The sequence below is a fragment of the Pleurodeles waltl genome, chromosome 7, assembly GCF_031143425.1.
Source record: "Pleurodeles waltl isolate 20211129_DDA chromosome 7, aPleWal1.hap1.20221129, whole genome shotgun sequence".
Taxonomy (NCBI): Eukaryota; Metazoa; Chordata; class Amphibia; order Caudata; family Salamandridae; genus Pleurodeles; species Pleurodeles waltl.
Window position 1 is genome coordinate 76633472 of NC_090446.1, and position 15028 is coordinate 76648499.

Below are 15028 nucleotides of genomic sequence, written 5' to 3' on the forward strand. Positions count from 1 at the left end.
CTTTGGGGCTTTGGTGTTGCATAGGTGGTGTTTATAGCTTATGAAATGTCCTTTGGGAATAATTTAACTTGGGGATGAATTAATGTAATAATTATATAATTACCTCTATTTTAACTCTGGTTAAGCATGCTGCTGTGTTAGATTGTACCTGGAGGGTGCCCGTATAAGTATGTACCAGGCACTATTTGCACTTTATACATTTACCTATACTTTACAATTATATAATTACTGGCATTTTAACTTTGGTTTAGCATGCTTCCATGTTGTATTGTACATTGAGGATGGCCATATAAGTATGTACCAGGCACTATATGCACTTTGTACACTGAACTATGCTTGTTGCACTTTACAGAGGCTTGTCAATTAGAACTTACTGTTTAGCCTCTTAGCAGATGGGGCTTCTTCCCCTCCTCTGTGTGGTCAGGAATAAGCATGTGCATATTGCTTATTGTGCTGTATGATTTGCAATTTGTTATTTACATTTTGTGTTGCCTGATGATAGTTTGGTGATTGCATGTCCATACCTGATGTTATCCTTTCTGTTTTTGTGATTTGTATGTTGCTATTTTATAGGACTAGTATTGTTGTTTGTTGGTTTTTATTATGCATTGTGTATTTTGTCCATTGTTGTATTTAATTATGTGGACTTCCATTGGAGTTCTGTATCATAAAAACATTTACTTGACTTGAAGAACATTTGCTAAAAGTGTTGGAATTGATGACTACCCTGTATGTGTGTTCTGTGTCAAGGGTCCCAGTACATCACTTGCAAGGTAGACTGTGCAGCAGAAACAAGACATTTGATTGATTCCACTGTGCTATGTTATACTTTGTAATATTGTATTAAAACAATCCACGGGGTCCCTATTGACAACATACTTCTGCCTTGAACAATAACAAACTTACTTTTTTTAGTGGTACCTTGCGATCTTGTCAACTGTATCAATTTCCGGGACCAGAATGAATAATTATCCCTAATACTTCAGTTGGCATCCCTGCCTATTGGGTTGAATCTGTCAGAACTCGACCAAAACCATGCTTGTCATTTCGACTAGTGATTATTATTTAAAAAAACATTTTATAATCCTGAAACACTCCTGCTGAACTAAGCTGTGACTTGGATGAGCATTTGAAATCCAAGAAAGCTCTTGGTGTGTCAGGTGTTCAGAGGACATTCTTATTGGAAAAGTTGGGTCTCGGTTTCTGCTGCTGAACCATAAAGATCCTGTATTTTCAGAGCCCAGTGAAGCCAAATATGTACAACTCCAGCCTGTCCCCTATCAGAGGCATCTGCAGCAGATAAATGTTCCCGAGGGGGCCAAGTGGTAGCTGATGAAGGGCCATTGCCAGGATACAAACACATGTAGCCGCTAGGTATCAGAGCCCCTACGCGGTGACCTACCTTGACTGTTCACACTTAGGCCCTCATTGTGAGCGGATGTAAAATTCTGGTCCAGGCACAAACAGATGGCTAGAAGGGTCACAAATGTAATTACCAGGTGATTACCAGGTGTGATAAAGTCCACCCCCTGAGAGTTAACTTTCAGCATGTTATGGATGATGAACTTTACCATCAGAAAAATGATCTGTAATTTCCATGGATTGTGGATTTGTGTTGCAGCAAGTACCTTTATCCATATGTTATTCCCTTTTAATAGGTACTGTTTATCTCATCTGATAAATAAGATTTCCTGCGTATTGATATTTATGAGGTGCATTAAACAACACACCAATCACCAGGTCACCCATAATGACTACTAAAGACAGGATTAGAGTGAAAGGAGAGAGGTGCTGATTAAGCGTGCTGCTTCTCATAAGGCTTAGACTCACCATGCCACGATAAGGCTGTCCGGTGCGATAGTAGGTGATCATATTCTGGAATGTCACTTTGCCAGCTACATATGATATATCGTATTTTTGGGATCCTGACAGTGTGACCCCTACAAAGAAACAACATCATAACATGAAGACCAAGTGGTGGCATGTATTCATATTCATCTTCCCCACCTGTTGGAACCTTTGAAGATAAGACCCATGGCTGGAGGGAGGAAGACAGATCGGTGCAGCAATAACACCTAATGGTCAATCCAAACTTGGAACTGGCTGGAACCCTTGAGCGAGAAAACAAACAAAGGTAGATAAGGGACACGCAGTGGGCAGTGACCCTGTACTATGGGCTGATGTCCTGTAGAGAGCAGACAGACATCGGTGCAGGACTGACATTCAGTGGCAAGTGAGATAATGCCCTTGGTCAAATACTAGACCTATCAGACAAACTCTGGAACAACATTGACACCTAAAGGTATATTTAGTAATGTTTGTGAGGGTGCTCACACATCACAACACAATTTTGTGATACCCTTACAGGCCTTTTTAATAAATGTTAATGGGGCTAACAGTGGGCTGGGTCACAATCACAAACATATATTCACACTCACATGTTTAAAAGAGCATGCAAGTACACCCAGCATTCTCATGCATATACACACAACCATTCACAGCGCACATGCGCAAATACACATCCATTCATACATGCATGTACGCACCTAAATATTTTAAAATAAGTTACTTACTGGGCCACTTTGGTGATGGGAGGTCTAGTGGGAGGGGAAGCAGAAGGCACCAGAATGAGCTGGACACTTCGAGCAGAAAAACAAGAAGATCCTGCCACCTCCTCTCATTGGTTGACCTTGTCATAGGTCAGCCAATGAGAAGAAGAGTGAGATGGAGTCAATGAGAGTTGCTGACCTCACCCGACTCTATGACAAGTTATCACTGATTCACAGTCAGCCCTGGGCTTTTCAGGGCTTGAAACTGAAGTGCCCAGGTCCAAGTCTATCTGTGACACCCCCCCTAGTCATGATCTCACAGGGCTTTGCTGGGCGGAGGAAGTCATGCCCTTAGGGCTGTGAAAGCTTTAGCCTGGCAAAGTTTGGCTTAGGCTGCAAGGTACCTGGCATACAGCACATGTGCAGCACCTAACCCATACATGTTGAGTGTAGGAGGCTGGCCTGGTGTGTGGTGGGTACCTATGATACATACACCTTTGTACCAGGTCCAGGTATCCCTTATTAGTGTAGTGTAGTCAGTGTCTAGAAGCCAGGCTCTAGAGGTAGCTGTGGATGAGCAGCCAAGGCTTATCTAGGAGATGTGCAAAGCTCATGCAATATCACTGTAGTCACACAGTACTCTCACAGGGGTGCTGTCTGAGCAGGGCTAGAGCAGGACAAAAAGATTGACTCAAAGTCTCTAAAGGAGGACAGGAGTTCTGCTTTTCTTGGGGTAGAGCAGAAAAGGATTTCTGTCCCAAGGGCTCTACATAAGGACAGGTTTGCTGTCCTAAGGTGTTAGAAGGAGTGCAGGGGTGCTGCATTAAAGTTTCTCTGGGAGGGATGGAGGGTTGCTCCAAATTGTATAGGAGAGGACAGGGTTGCTGTTCTCTTAGGTTTCTCATAGAGAGGTACGTTTACCTCTGGGAGTCCAGCTGTGGTAGCCTTTGACTCATTTGGTAAGGCTTCACACTGGGGGTGGTATCCCCCCTTCGAGTAATTGTATCCTTAGTGGGAGGGTGGGCAGGGGATAATTTCATATCCACCATGCCTGTGTTTTTAGGAGTGTCCTGGGCCATTATTTCAGGCTCCAGGACTCCTTCCCTATTTTGCTTTTTAGTCTCTCTTGAGATTAAAGGAAGCAATAGTTTGGGAATACCCAACATGGATGAATGGGTAAGAAATTCTACCTCAGCCTATCTGAGGTCTCTCGGTCATTTCCTAAGAGACTCTCAACAGGTAAGCTAGGTGAGACTACCACTTGCTTAGGGTCAGTAACTCAAGTCCAGCTAAGTTGTACTACAGCTAAGGGGAGGGACTGAGTGGAGTTGTTGACATCAGTGACTTGGTACTTCTGACCAAGTAGGTGTTGTGCAGGTGGCACTGAGGGGCATATTTATACTCTGTTTGCACTGGAATTGCGTAATTTTTTTACGCAAAACCAGTGCAAACTTAACTTTATATTTATATTTTGATGCTAGACATGTCTAGCGCCAAAATATTGGAGTTAAAGTCATTTTTTGCCTGCGGAAAACTACCTTGCGTCAATGAGATGTATTTAGGCATTCTCTGGCTAAAAATCACTCAAAGGCCCTAGCGCCTTATTTTTCCTCCCGTGCAAAAATCAAGCATGAGAGGAGGAGGGCATTAAATAATGGTGCTAAGCATGCTTAGCACCATTATTTAATGCCTGGGTATGGGCAGGCATTAGGGGAACTGTGGGACTTTTTCCATGGCCCTTCCCTGCCCTAGGGACACCCCCACCCACCCGCAACCACACCTGGAGGACACCTAAGGATGGGGGGACCCACCCCAGATAAGTCCAGGTAAGTATATATATTTTTTTTGCAAAGTGACATAGGGGGGCATAACTTGGGCCCCCCTACATGGCACTGTGCCCAATGGCCATGCGCAGGGATTTATGTCCCCTGGGCATGGCCATTGGGGTGGGGGGCATGACTTCTGTCTTTACTTAGACAGGAATCATGTCCATGGGGGTTGTGCGTGGAAATAATGACACTAATCAGGTTAGAGTCATTTTTGTTACTCTAGCCTGACTAGCGCAATTCTTTCACGCACAACCTCCAATTTCCCCTACGCCTCCCCCACCCGGTTATCATCAATAATTTTTACGCTAACTGGGCCTTACCACCGGCTACCATCATAGCTTAAATATGACGCCCGGCTGGCATCCAGGAATGGCGCTAGCCAACTGTATTCTTTTTGACGCAAACCTGCACTAATGTAGGTTTGCATCAAAAAGTATAAATCAGGGCCTAAGTTTTCAGTGACTATTGTGATACTGGCACCTGTGTCCCCGTAGGCCTGGGTCTCAACACCATTTAACTGAATGTGCTGCTTTTAATTATCCATACTAAGGGGGCAGGCAGCTAGGTTGGCAAGGCCAGGGCCACCCTGTGAGACAGAAACTGTCTTGGGGGTTTCTACACCTACCCAAGTTTCTATTATGGACTCAAATGTGAACCCAACTGCCAGTAGTCCCACCACTATTACTACTACTACTAGGGGTACCAGGAGTGGAGGTGGAAGTAGTAGTGGTGGAAGTCTCAGGGGCTTTACCAGGACAGGATTTGTCTCCTGGTCTATGGCCTTTATTTCTGCACACATAGCTCCCAGGCTTTTTACTGTGTGTAGAAGATGAAGAAGAGGTTTTATCACCACCCCCAGAGGAGTTTTGTGGACCTAGTGAGGAGTTTTTACTTTTATCTTTATCCCCAACCTTGTCCTGAGGCGTACTACCTTAATTGTTATCTTTGTCACCTCCTGTATGAGCTTTTCTGCTCACCCCTGTTATGAGCCATTTGTCTGCCTTCTTTCCCAGTTCTTGGGGAAAGGTCAGATCTGAGTCTACCAAGTATTGGTGCAACAAATCAGACACACATTTATTCAAAATATGCTCTCTCAATAGCAAATTGTACAAGCCCTCACAGTCAGACGCTTTGCTGCCATGTTACCAGCCTTCTAAAGCTTTCACAGAACAGTTCACAAAGTCAACCCAATCTTGTGAGGCCTCTTTTCTGGTCTCTCTGAACTGGATTCTGTATTGCTCAGTTGTGAGACCAAAACCATCTAAGAGTGCAGTTTTGAGTATTGTGTAATTGTCTGCATCTTCTTCTCTGACAGTGAGAAGTCTATCCGTCCCCTTGTCAGAGAAGGACAACCACAGAATAGCAGCCCACTGCCTTTGAGGTACCCTCTTAACTTTACAGGCCCGCTCAAGTGCAGCAAACCATTTGCAGATATCATCCTCCACCTTGTATGGGGGAACAATTTTGTGTAGGTTTCTGGGATCCAAGGAGTCCTCCCTGACTCTGTAATCCCTGAAACCTGAGTTGCTTCTGCCACCATGGGGTGCTTACCCCAACCCCTGTCTCTCTCTCTCTCCACTGCTAAGGCCTCCCTACATAGGGCTAGCTGTTGCTGCTGCAGCCTCAGCCTGGCCTCCTCCAGTCTCAGTTTCCTGAGCTCTCCATCTATAGAGTCATCCCCTGGAGTTGTGCAGTGTGATCCATCAGACACTGAAGTGATGTGAGAGTGAGCAGAGGTGGATCTATTCCTAGTCTTAGTGATTCTTTCTACTTGCCCTCTGTGTGTGAAAGGAGCCCTACCAGTGTGACTTCCCTTCACACTATCAGCTCTGCTAGTTTGTCTACTAGGGATGTGGTGACCCTTTGAGGAACCCTCCCCCGTATCTAGAATGTCATTTTCTACCTCAGTGGGGTAAGGGTCTACTTCTTCCTCCACCTCCTCCAGGCTACCAGCTTGATCTTGGTTATCCTGGAAGAGAAGGTCTAAGAGCAGACTCTTATTAGGGTTCCTCCCAATGTCCTACATCCTCTATACACACAGCACCTTCAAATCCTTGAAGGTCAGGTTCTCATAGGGAGAATCCATGACCTCATAGCTAAGTTCAGCTGCAGACATGGTGTGTGTTAGCATAGTGTAGGGTGTACCTAACCTACCTAACTCTTAGTCTCTCAAAAATAAGTTTAGAGCTAGGGCTATGCCAATACCCTAGCTTGCTTAAACTTTAGAGATTAGTTTTCTGCACTAGGTACTATGTATACCTCTAGGCAAGGATTTGTCTTTCCTGTGGAAAGCACCAGGTGACAGAGTGATAAGGCAATTGCAAGCACTTATCCCACTTCTGCATCACTAATGTAAGAGGCTGGCCTGGTGTGTGGAGGGTACCTATGGTACTTACACCTTATACAAGGTCCAGGTATCCCTTATTAGTGTAGTGTAGTCAGTGTCTAGAAGCCAGGCTCTCTGGAGGTAGCTGTGGATGAGCAGCCAAGGCTTATCTAGAAGACATGCAAAGCTCATGCAGTACCACTGTAGTCACACAATACTTAAACACACCAAAAAAAACACTCAGTGTTACAAAAATAAAAGGTACTTTATTTTGGTTACACAAATACCAAAAATACCATAGAGGCTATACTCCCTTCGGAGGTAAGTAATACACAAATGATATACACTAGTGTGCAGTAATAGGCATAAAAACAGTTAGAAAACAGTGCAATTAGTGAAAATCACAATAGAGAGAAATAGCCCAAGGGGGGAGCACAAACGATATACTAAAAAAGTGGAATGTGAAAGTCAGTCCCCCACCTAGGTGAGTGGAGTGTGTAGAGAGAAGCTGGGAGTACTAAGAAAGCCCAAAGGTAAGTATCACAACCCACTCCAGTTACCAGGAAAGCAGGAGTAAATCACTGTACATTCCCCAGAACTCACACAGAGAAGAGAAGAAGAATTATGCAAAGCCTAGAAGAGTCTGCAAGACACCAACAGTGGATTCCTGGACAAGAGGACCAGTGGAAGAAGGGGACTAAGCCCAAGAAGCACAGAAGAAACCAGGAAGGGCAGGAGCCCTTAGCCACCAGACTGAAAGTGCAAGAGGTGAGTCGACGTGGAAGAAGGGGAGTCAGCACTTCACCCAAGAAGATGAAGTCGAGTTCCTGGAGGATGCAAGTGATGTCCCACGCCGGAAGGAAGATTGCAGTCAGGTTTGCGTCTTCGGATTCCGCCAACAAGCCATGGCACATGCAAAACTCGAGGTTAGTGGAAAGTGGAGCTGCCGGGGACCAGGAAGGACCAGTTGGACTCTACCCAGGAGGGTGAGTCAGAGGGGGCCCTCAGCAACACAGAGAGCTCACAGAAGCCCAGGCAAAACCCACAGGATGGGGACACAATGGTCAAGGAAGAGTCCCACACAGCACTATGAAAAAGGCTCCCACGTCACCGGAGAACCACTCAGGGAGCTGTGCTTCGCAGGATGGAGTGCTGGGGGCTGAAGCTTCAAGATGTCTGAAGATCTTGTGGAAAGGATGCCAACAAGCCTTGGCAGATGCAAAAGACGTGGTGCAAAGGAGTACTGTCCTGTGTGAGCAGGCAAGGGCTTACCTCCACCCAAGTTGGACAGCTAGAAGACAGGTCTGTCGGGACCACTTCAGTCCACCACCTGTGATGCAGGATACATGCAGCTCAGCAGGAGAGAGGATCCACGCAGCCAGTCATCATTGCAGTTGGTGCCTGCATGAGCAGTGGAGTGACTACTTCCTTCTGATGCAGGCTGAAGACGGGCTGTCCGCAGAGGATGCACAACTGGGAAAATGTTGCAGTTGCTGGAAGAAGGCGTGGATACAACGTTGCAGGAGGCGTCTTGCTTCTTTGTTGGAGCTTTTCGGGTCCTGGAGAATGCAGATGCAGTTTCTTCAGTCAGAAGTCAAAGTGGAGGGTGCAGAGGATTCTTGCTGGAGTTTTGCAATCCTAGTCTGAGGAACAACCCAAGAGAAAGACCCTAAATAGCCCTGAAAGGGGGATTGATCACCTATCTGGGTGACCACCTATCAGGAGGGGCTCTGACGTCACCTGCCAGCACTTGCCACTCAGATGCTCCCAGAGTTCCCTGCCAACCTTGAATCCAAGATGGCAAAACCCAAGGACCCTCTGGAGGAAATCTGAGCACCATCCCTCGGGTGGTGATGGACAGGGGAGTAGTCACTCCCCTTTCCTTTGTTTAGTTTTGGGTCAGAGTAGGGACTGGGGGTCCTTGAATTGGTGGAGACTGGTTTATGCAAGGAGGGCACCAAATGTGCCCTTCAAAGCATTGCCATTGGCGTGGGGAGGCTACTCCTCCCAAGCCTGTAATACCTATTTCCAAATGGAGAGGGTGTAACACCCCTCCTCCAAAGGAAATCCTTAGTTCTGTCTGCCTGGGCTTGAGCTTCTCAAGCAACAGGAGGACAAAAACCTGTCTGAGAGGTGGCAGCAGCTTGGGCTGCCTGGAAACCCTCAGAAGGCTGAAATGGCAATACTGGGGGTTCTCTAAGGAGCCCCCGAGTGCATGGAATCATATAACCAATGCTTGCAAGAGCACTGGGGTATGATTCCAACATGTTTGATACCAAACATGCCTATGTTTGGAGTTACCATTATGTAGGTGGAAATAGGTATTGACCTATGTCCAATACACGCATAAAATGGCATCCCCGCACTCAGGAAGTCCAGGAAGATGGGCCTGGAGTTCATGGGGGCACCTCTGCTATTTGGGGGTGCCCTCACACACAGGTACTTTGCACCTGCCCTCTGGGCTGTAAGGCCTGCCATAGGGGTGACTTATAAGTGACCTGGTGCAGTGAAAAGTGGCAGTGAAAGGGTGCTTGCACCTTTTCACGCAGGCTGCAATGTCAGTCCTCCATATGTTGCAGCCCATAGGGATCCCCTGGACCTCCAATGCCCTGGTTACATAAGTATCGTATACTAGGGACTTATAATGTGGCACAACTATGCCAATTGTGGGATGAAATACCGAGATAACAGTTACCAACAACTAAATTTAGGGGCAAGAGCATAACTACTTGGGTCCTGGTTAGCAGGATCCCAGTAGACACAGTCAAACATACTGACAAACAGGCCAAAAGTGGGGGTAACAAAGCTAGAGGTGAGCGCGACAGAGGTGAGCGCGTTTTTTGTGTTCACTGCCGTTGTTTTCTCCATTCCCCAATCTCGTTTTAAGATTAATGTTTGTATTAAATGCTTTTAGTATTTTAATGAATTGTTTTTACGAATTTGAGTGATTAACTGAATTTGAATCTGAAATTATCATTACTAGAAAGATTCGCGCTGCTTTTTGTTTTTTTAATATTCTTACCACTCACCGCTTGATTATTTTATTATTAAGGTGCTTCTTTCACCATTCTGGGGGACAGTTTTTCTGGAGGGCGGTCGGGAGGAGGCTTATTACTCTTTCCGGCGGTTTTCTCTACTTAGGATTCTTGGGGGCAGGAAGTTGGGCTGTCTAGTACCCACTTCCGGTCTGCAGGTCGGCAATTACCGCGGTGTGCGGTATAGTTGTTCTGCCTCTTCTAGGGGGATAAAATGAGGGCTGAAACGCGGCCGCGCCGACAGAGGTGAGCGCGTTTTTTGTGTTCACTGCCGTTGTTTTCTCCATTCCCCAATCTCGTTTTAAGATTAATGTTTGTATTAAATGCTTTTAGTATTTTAATGAATTGTTTTTACGAATTTGAGTGATTAACTGAATTTGAATCTGAAATTGTCATTACTAGAAAGATTCGCGCTGCTTTTTGTTTTTTTAATATTCTTACCACTCACCGCTTGATTATTTTATTCTTAAGGTGCTTCTTTCACCATTCTGGGGGACAGTTTTTCTGGAGGGCGGTCGGGAGGAGGCTTATTACTCTTTCCGGCGGTTTTCTCTACTTAGGATTCTTGGGGGCAGGAAGTTGGGCTGTCTAGTACCCACTTCCGGTCTGCAGGTCGGCAATTACCGCGGTGTGCGGTATAGTTGTTCTGCCTCTTCTAGGGGGATAAAATGAGGGCTGAAACGCGGCCGCGCAGCTGGCGCGCCAAAGGCGCGCCAAAGGCAAGCCCGTCTGCGCCCGTCCGCGCCGGTACGGGCCGGAGGGCCAGGGACCTTATGTCTTGCACTTCTAAGTACAGGTATACTATTACGGAACTTAAGAATTTGGCAGGCCCCCGATGTATGAACACACTCACTATGGATGCTGCTCATACCTGGAAATGCGCACAGTGTAATTGGAGTACATTAACTTCTTCTGTGGCGGGAAGGCAGACTACTCAGGGAGTGTGGGGAGGAGGAGGCAACAACATAGTACACGCCTCAGGCAAATGTACTAGTAACTTTAAATCGACGGGCACTTTTGCCCTTATTAATGCTAGATCCCTCCCCAAACACAAATTTGAAATTAATGAACTAATTTCCTCCCTGAATATTGACTGCCTTTTCCTGACAGAAACCTGGGCAAGGCCAGACTCTGATCCCGATTTTATTGCGGCGGCCCCCATGGGCTTTTCCTTCTATGGAGTGGATAGGAATACAGGCAGAGGAGGTGGCTTGGCTATAATTTGTAGATCTGAGCTCACTTGTACCTGGAATAATGCTAGTCATATGCCGGAGGTCTGTGAAATTATGGCATTTAAACTTTCTTTAGGTAAATCCCTTATTTTTGAAGGCTTGTTAATCTATCGACCCCCCGGCCCCACTTCCAAGTTTCTTTCAAATTGGACTTCCTTATTGGAACCGTTAATGATGGCCTCTACTGCCATCATTTTAGGGGACTTTAATATTCATTTTGATAATATGACGGATCCGCGGGTGGTGGAATTCCTTAATTGGATGGCGGTCCTGGATTGGGTCCCTAAGAATGGGATGGCCACTCATAGAGCCGGCCATACCCTAGATGTGATTTTTGCCCACTCCGAGGTTGAAATTAATCTCCTAACATCCCCATTAGAATGGACGGATCACTTTCTCCTGACATTTAAATTTTTGGTCAGGCAGCAGCCTTCGATATCTACTCCCCAGAACAAATGGTTGAGACCATGGAAAAATATTAAATCAGAACCTTTAGCAATCGCATTAAGGCACAATTGGAATGACCCTAAGGTATCCACTCTACCCCCTCTTGCTAGATTTAATCAGGGCATCATTCAGGCAATGGACTCGCTAGCTCCGGCGAGGGCTGTGGCTCCTCGCGCTACAAAAAAACTTAATCAACCTTGGTTCTCTAAAGAGCTTAAAATATTACAAAGAAAATACCGGCAGAAAGAGCGCTGCTGGAAACTTAACCCTCGGGATGAGGAGAGAGCGAAACTTAAATCAGCTCTAAAAATTTACAAAGAAGCTTGTTTGATAGCTAAATCGGATTATTTCACACTTAAAATTAGCGAGGCGGCCAATTCCTCTAAGGAACTATTTAAAACTATCACTGCCCTCACCACCCCCCTAGATACTTCTAAAGGTGAAAATTCCCAAGACTTTTGCAACAAAGTGGCCAATTTTTTCGAACGTAAAATTCATAACATCTACTCTAGTTTTGAGTCGGACGATGAATATGTTAACCTATCTTTACGGTCAATTGTGCCCCCATGCCAGGGATTGACACCCCATGGGTCGCTGGATGAGCCTCATTTATTATCTAGGTTTAAATTGCCATCTAAAGAGGACATGCACAAGCTTTTACTTGAATGAAAATCTGGCTCCCCAACGGATCCTTGTCCTCCTGCTATCCTGCGACTTGTACCCGACTTAGTAGTACCTATGTTGACCCCTATTTTTCAGGAAGTTCTTATAACAGGTGTGTACCCCAAGGCATGGAAAGAAACTATGATCCTTCCTTTAAAAAAGAAGGAAACTGGCAAACCTGACGATTTGACTAATCTACGCCCTATAGCCCTTCTTCCCTTTGCGGCTAAAATGTTAGAAAAACATCTCAATAAAGGATTAGTTGATTTCCTATCAGCCACTAAGGGCTTAGACAGTGCGCAACATGGTTTTCGGAAATTGCATAGCACGGAATCGACTCTCATTGCATCTTCCGACACCATTCGCAGATTGGTTGATGAGGGCCAAGGGGTCTTTTTGGTTTTGCTAGATTTTTCTGCAGCATTTGATACCATCGCCCCTCATATTCTATTAGATCGTCTGCACCAGGCTGGTGTAAGAGATCAAGCTCTCAAACTGATTGAATACTTTCTGTCCGACAGGTGGGCTACGGTTAGTAGTGGTGATTTCAGATCCCCAGCTTATCTGCTGCCGTGTGGGGTCCCTCAGGGCTCGTCACTCAGCCCTACGCTGTTTAATGTGTACGTGGCACCGCTGGCAGAATTAATTCGTACTTTCGGCTTCATTCCCACCTTGTATGCTGATGACACTCAGATCATCATCCCTATCGATAATGATTTAGAGAAAGTGGCTATCCGCTTTAATGCTTGTATGATAGCAGTAAACAATTGGATGAGAGCCAATTGGCTAAAACTCAATTGTGAAAAAACGGAAATCCTGTGTTTCGGGGTGAAAAGGGATCTCTGGTCTTCCATGTGGTGGCCGAAAGAATGCGGCACCCTCCCGGAGCCAGGATCCACCTAAAAAAACTTAGGGTTACTGTTTGATGACCAACTGTCATTTAAACCGCAGGTTAATCTGATAGTTAAGTCCTGTATGTGGATGCTGAAGAAATTAAAGAAAGTTTTCCCTTTTATTCCACCCTCCTGTAAAATTGCCGCTACTCTGGCTCTAGTCATTTCTCGACTGGACTATGAAAATGCGCTGCTGCTTAACCTGGATAAAGCATCCCTCAACAAGCTACAGGTGATGCAGAACACCGCGGCTAGGCTTGTATTGAAGTTACCTCGTGGGGCCTCTGCTAAGAGCTCCCTCAGAAGCCTTCATTGGCTTCCGGTAGCCCAGCGGCTTTCTTTCAAGGCACTCTGCATCACTCATAAAGCTGTCCATGGGATTGGGCCCAACGCTTTGACCTCCAAGCTACAATTTTATAGGCCTAATAGGCCGCTGCGATCTGCTTCTGCCTATCGAATTCAAACCTTCCGTACTAAGAAGGCGAAATGGGGAGATAAAGCGTTTACCATTGCGGCCGCCAAGATCTGGAATTCACTCCCGTTGAATTTTAGGCAAGAACATAACCATTTAAGATTTAGGAGATTGGTTAAAACGTGGCTCTTCCCGCAATAACTGGGGAGTTCCTTGGCACATGGATTCTGCCCCACCTCAGTCAGCGCTTCGATGCCCACGGGTTGGAATGCGCTTTATAAATACGCAATACATACATACATACATAGAAAGAGACTACCTTCCTACAATACGTTTCTACCAGGCCAACCTTTGCTCAGCCTGACAGACACTCTTCATGCTTTGCAAAAGGGTTAAGGGCTGGGCCCCTTCACCCTTAATGATGAGCTGTGACTGACATTTTGTCGAGTGGTGGATCGCCCAAGTGCCAGCGTAAACCTTTTGTTAATAAACCCCAAGTATCTATGGATGGTTATATTGCTGTTAGTTAGCAGGGAGTCTGGGTGACTAGGTCAAAGTACAAAAGGACCTAAGGATGGTTGGCCAAACATCTGTTTTTATTAACAAGGGCCGGCTTTGGGAACTTTTGTGGCCCCCAGAAATGTTTACCACTTACCTGTGTCATTCTCTGTCAGGTTGGCCACTGCTTCTAACTGGTTGCTGTAGAATCCAAGGGAAGCACTGTTGAAGTCCGCAGGGTCAATCTGACGCATGAAGCAGCCATTCTTATCCGTCTGCAGGTAAAGACATATTCTATGTATGGGGCTCTACAAAAGTCAACTTTGTCCTTAACTAGCCATATTTTGAGATCCAATCCACAACCCCCACCTTTTGAATCTAGAAGACATAGGGCCAGATGTATGAAAGTTCCATTTTGTATTCCCTAAATAGCTAATTTTAAGAAATCGCTATTTAGAAATGCAAAATTGTATGTAAGAAAATATTGATTCTCTAATAGCTATTCCTTAGAGTCGCAATCGCTATTAGGCAATCACTATTTAGGAAATGCTACACCATTCCTTCCTATGGGCCTAGCGGTCCAAAGGCCCAAATGGTTTTGCATTTCATAATCTGCAATTTCCTAATAGGAAATTGCAAATTAGGAAATTCAAAACCGAGGGTGCCTAGGGGCCTAAACCACGCCATGATGCACCTAAAAGAAAGGGGGTGCATATGTAAAGTGCACAAATGCAGTAGGGGCATGTGTGTGCTGCACGGCACTTTAAAAAATGCATTTTTGTAAAAAAAAAAAAAAAAATCACATGATTACCTTCGACTTGGAGTCAATGTTAATAGCATTGCCTAAATGCCCATTTTGCATTAAGAAATGCTTGGTAAATGTGCTTAGGGAATTGCAAACAGGAAATCCCTACTCACGATTTCCTATTTAGGGAATCGTAATTTGCAATTCTCTGTTTGGAGTAGCAATTTTAGGGAATCACAATGCCAATGTCTTTTATACATCTGGAAAGGCTATTTTGCATTCGCAAATGGTCAAATTTACCGATTTGCACCATTTGCAAATGCAAAATAAGTTGATACAACTGGCCCATAGAGTCTTATTTGGAGTTTGGGGGGAGGAGACATGTGGCAAATACACTTT

General features: G+C 45.4%; 1 protein-coding gene across 2 annotated transcripts in view; it reads right to left on the reverse strand.

Annotated features, from left to right (window-relative positions):
* LOC138303675 (alpha-2-macroglobulin-like protein 1) overlaps nt 1–15028 on the reverse strand; it is a 599538-nt gene that overhangs the window by 407840 nt on the left and 176670 nt on the right. For both annotated transcript variants that reach the window (XM_069242992.1, XM_069242993.1), the window contains exons 9-10: nt 14042–14159; nt 1831–1940 (exon numbers count right to left, since the gene is read on the reverse strand). In XM_069242992.1, coding sequence (XP_069099093.1) covers nt 1831–1940; nt 14042–14159 — 228 coding nt within the window. The remainder of the gene's footprint in view (nt 1–1830; nt 1941–14041; nt 14160–15028) is intronic.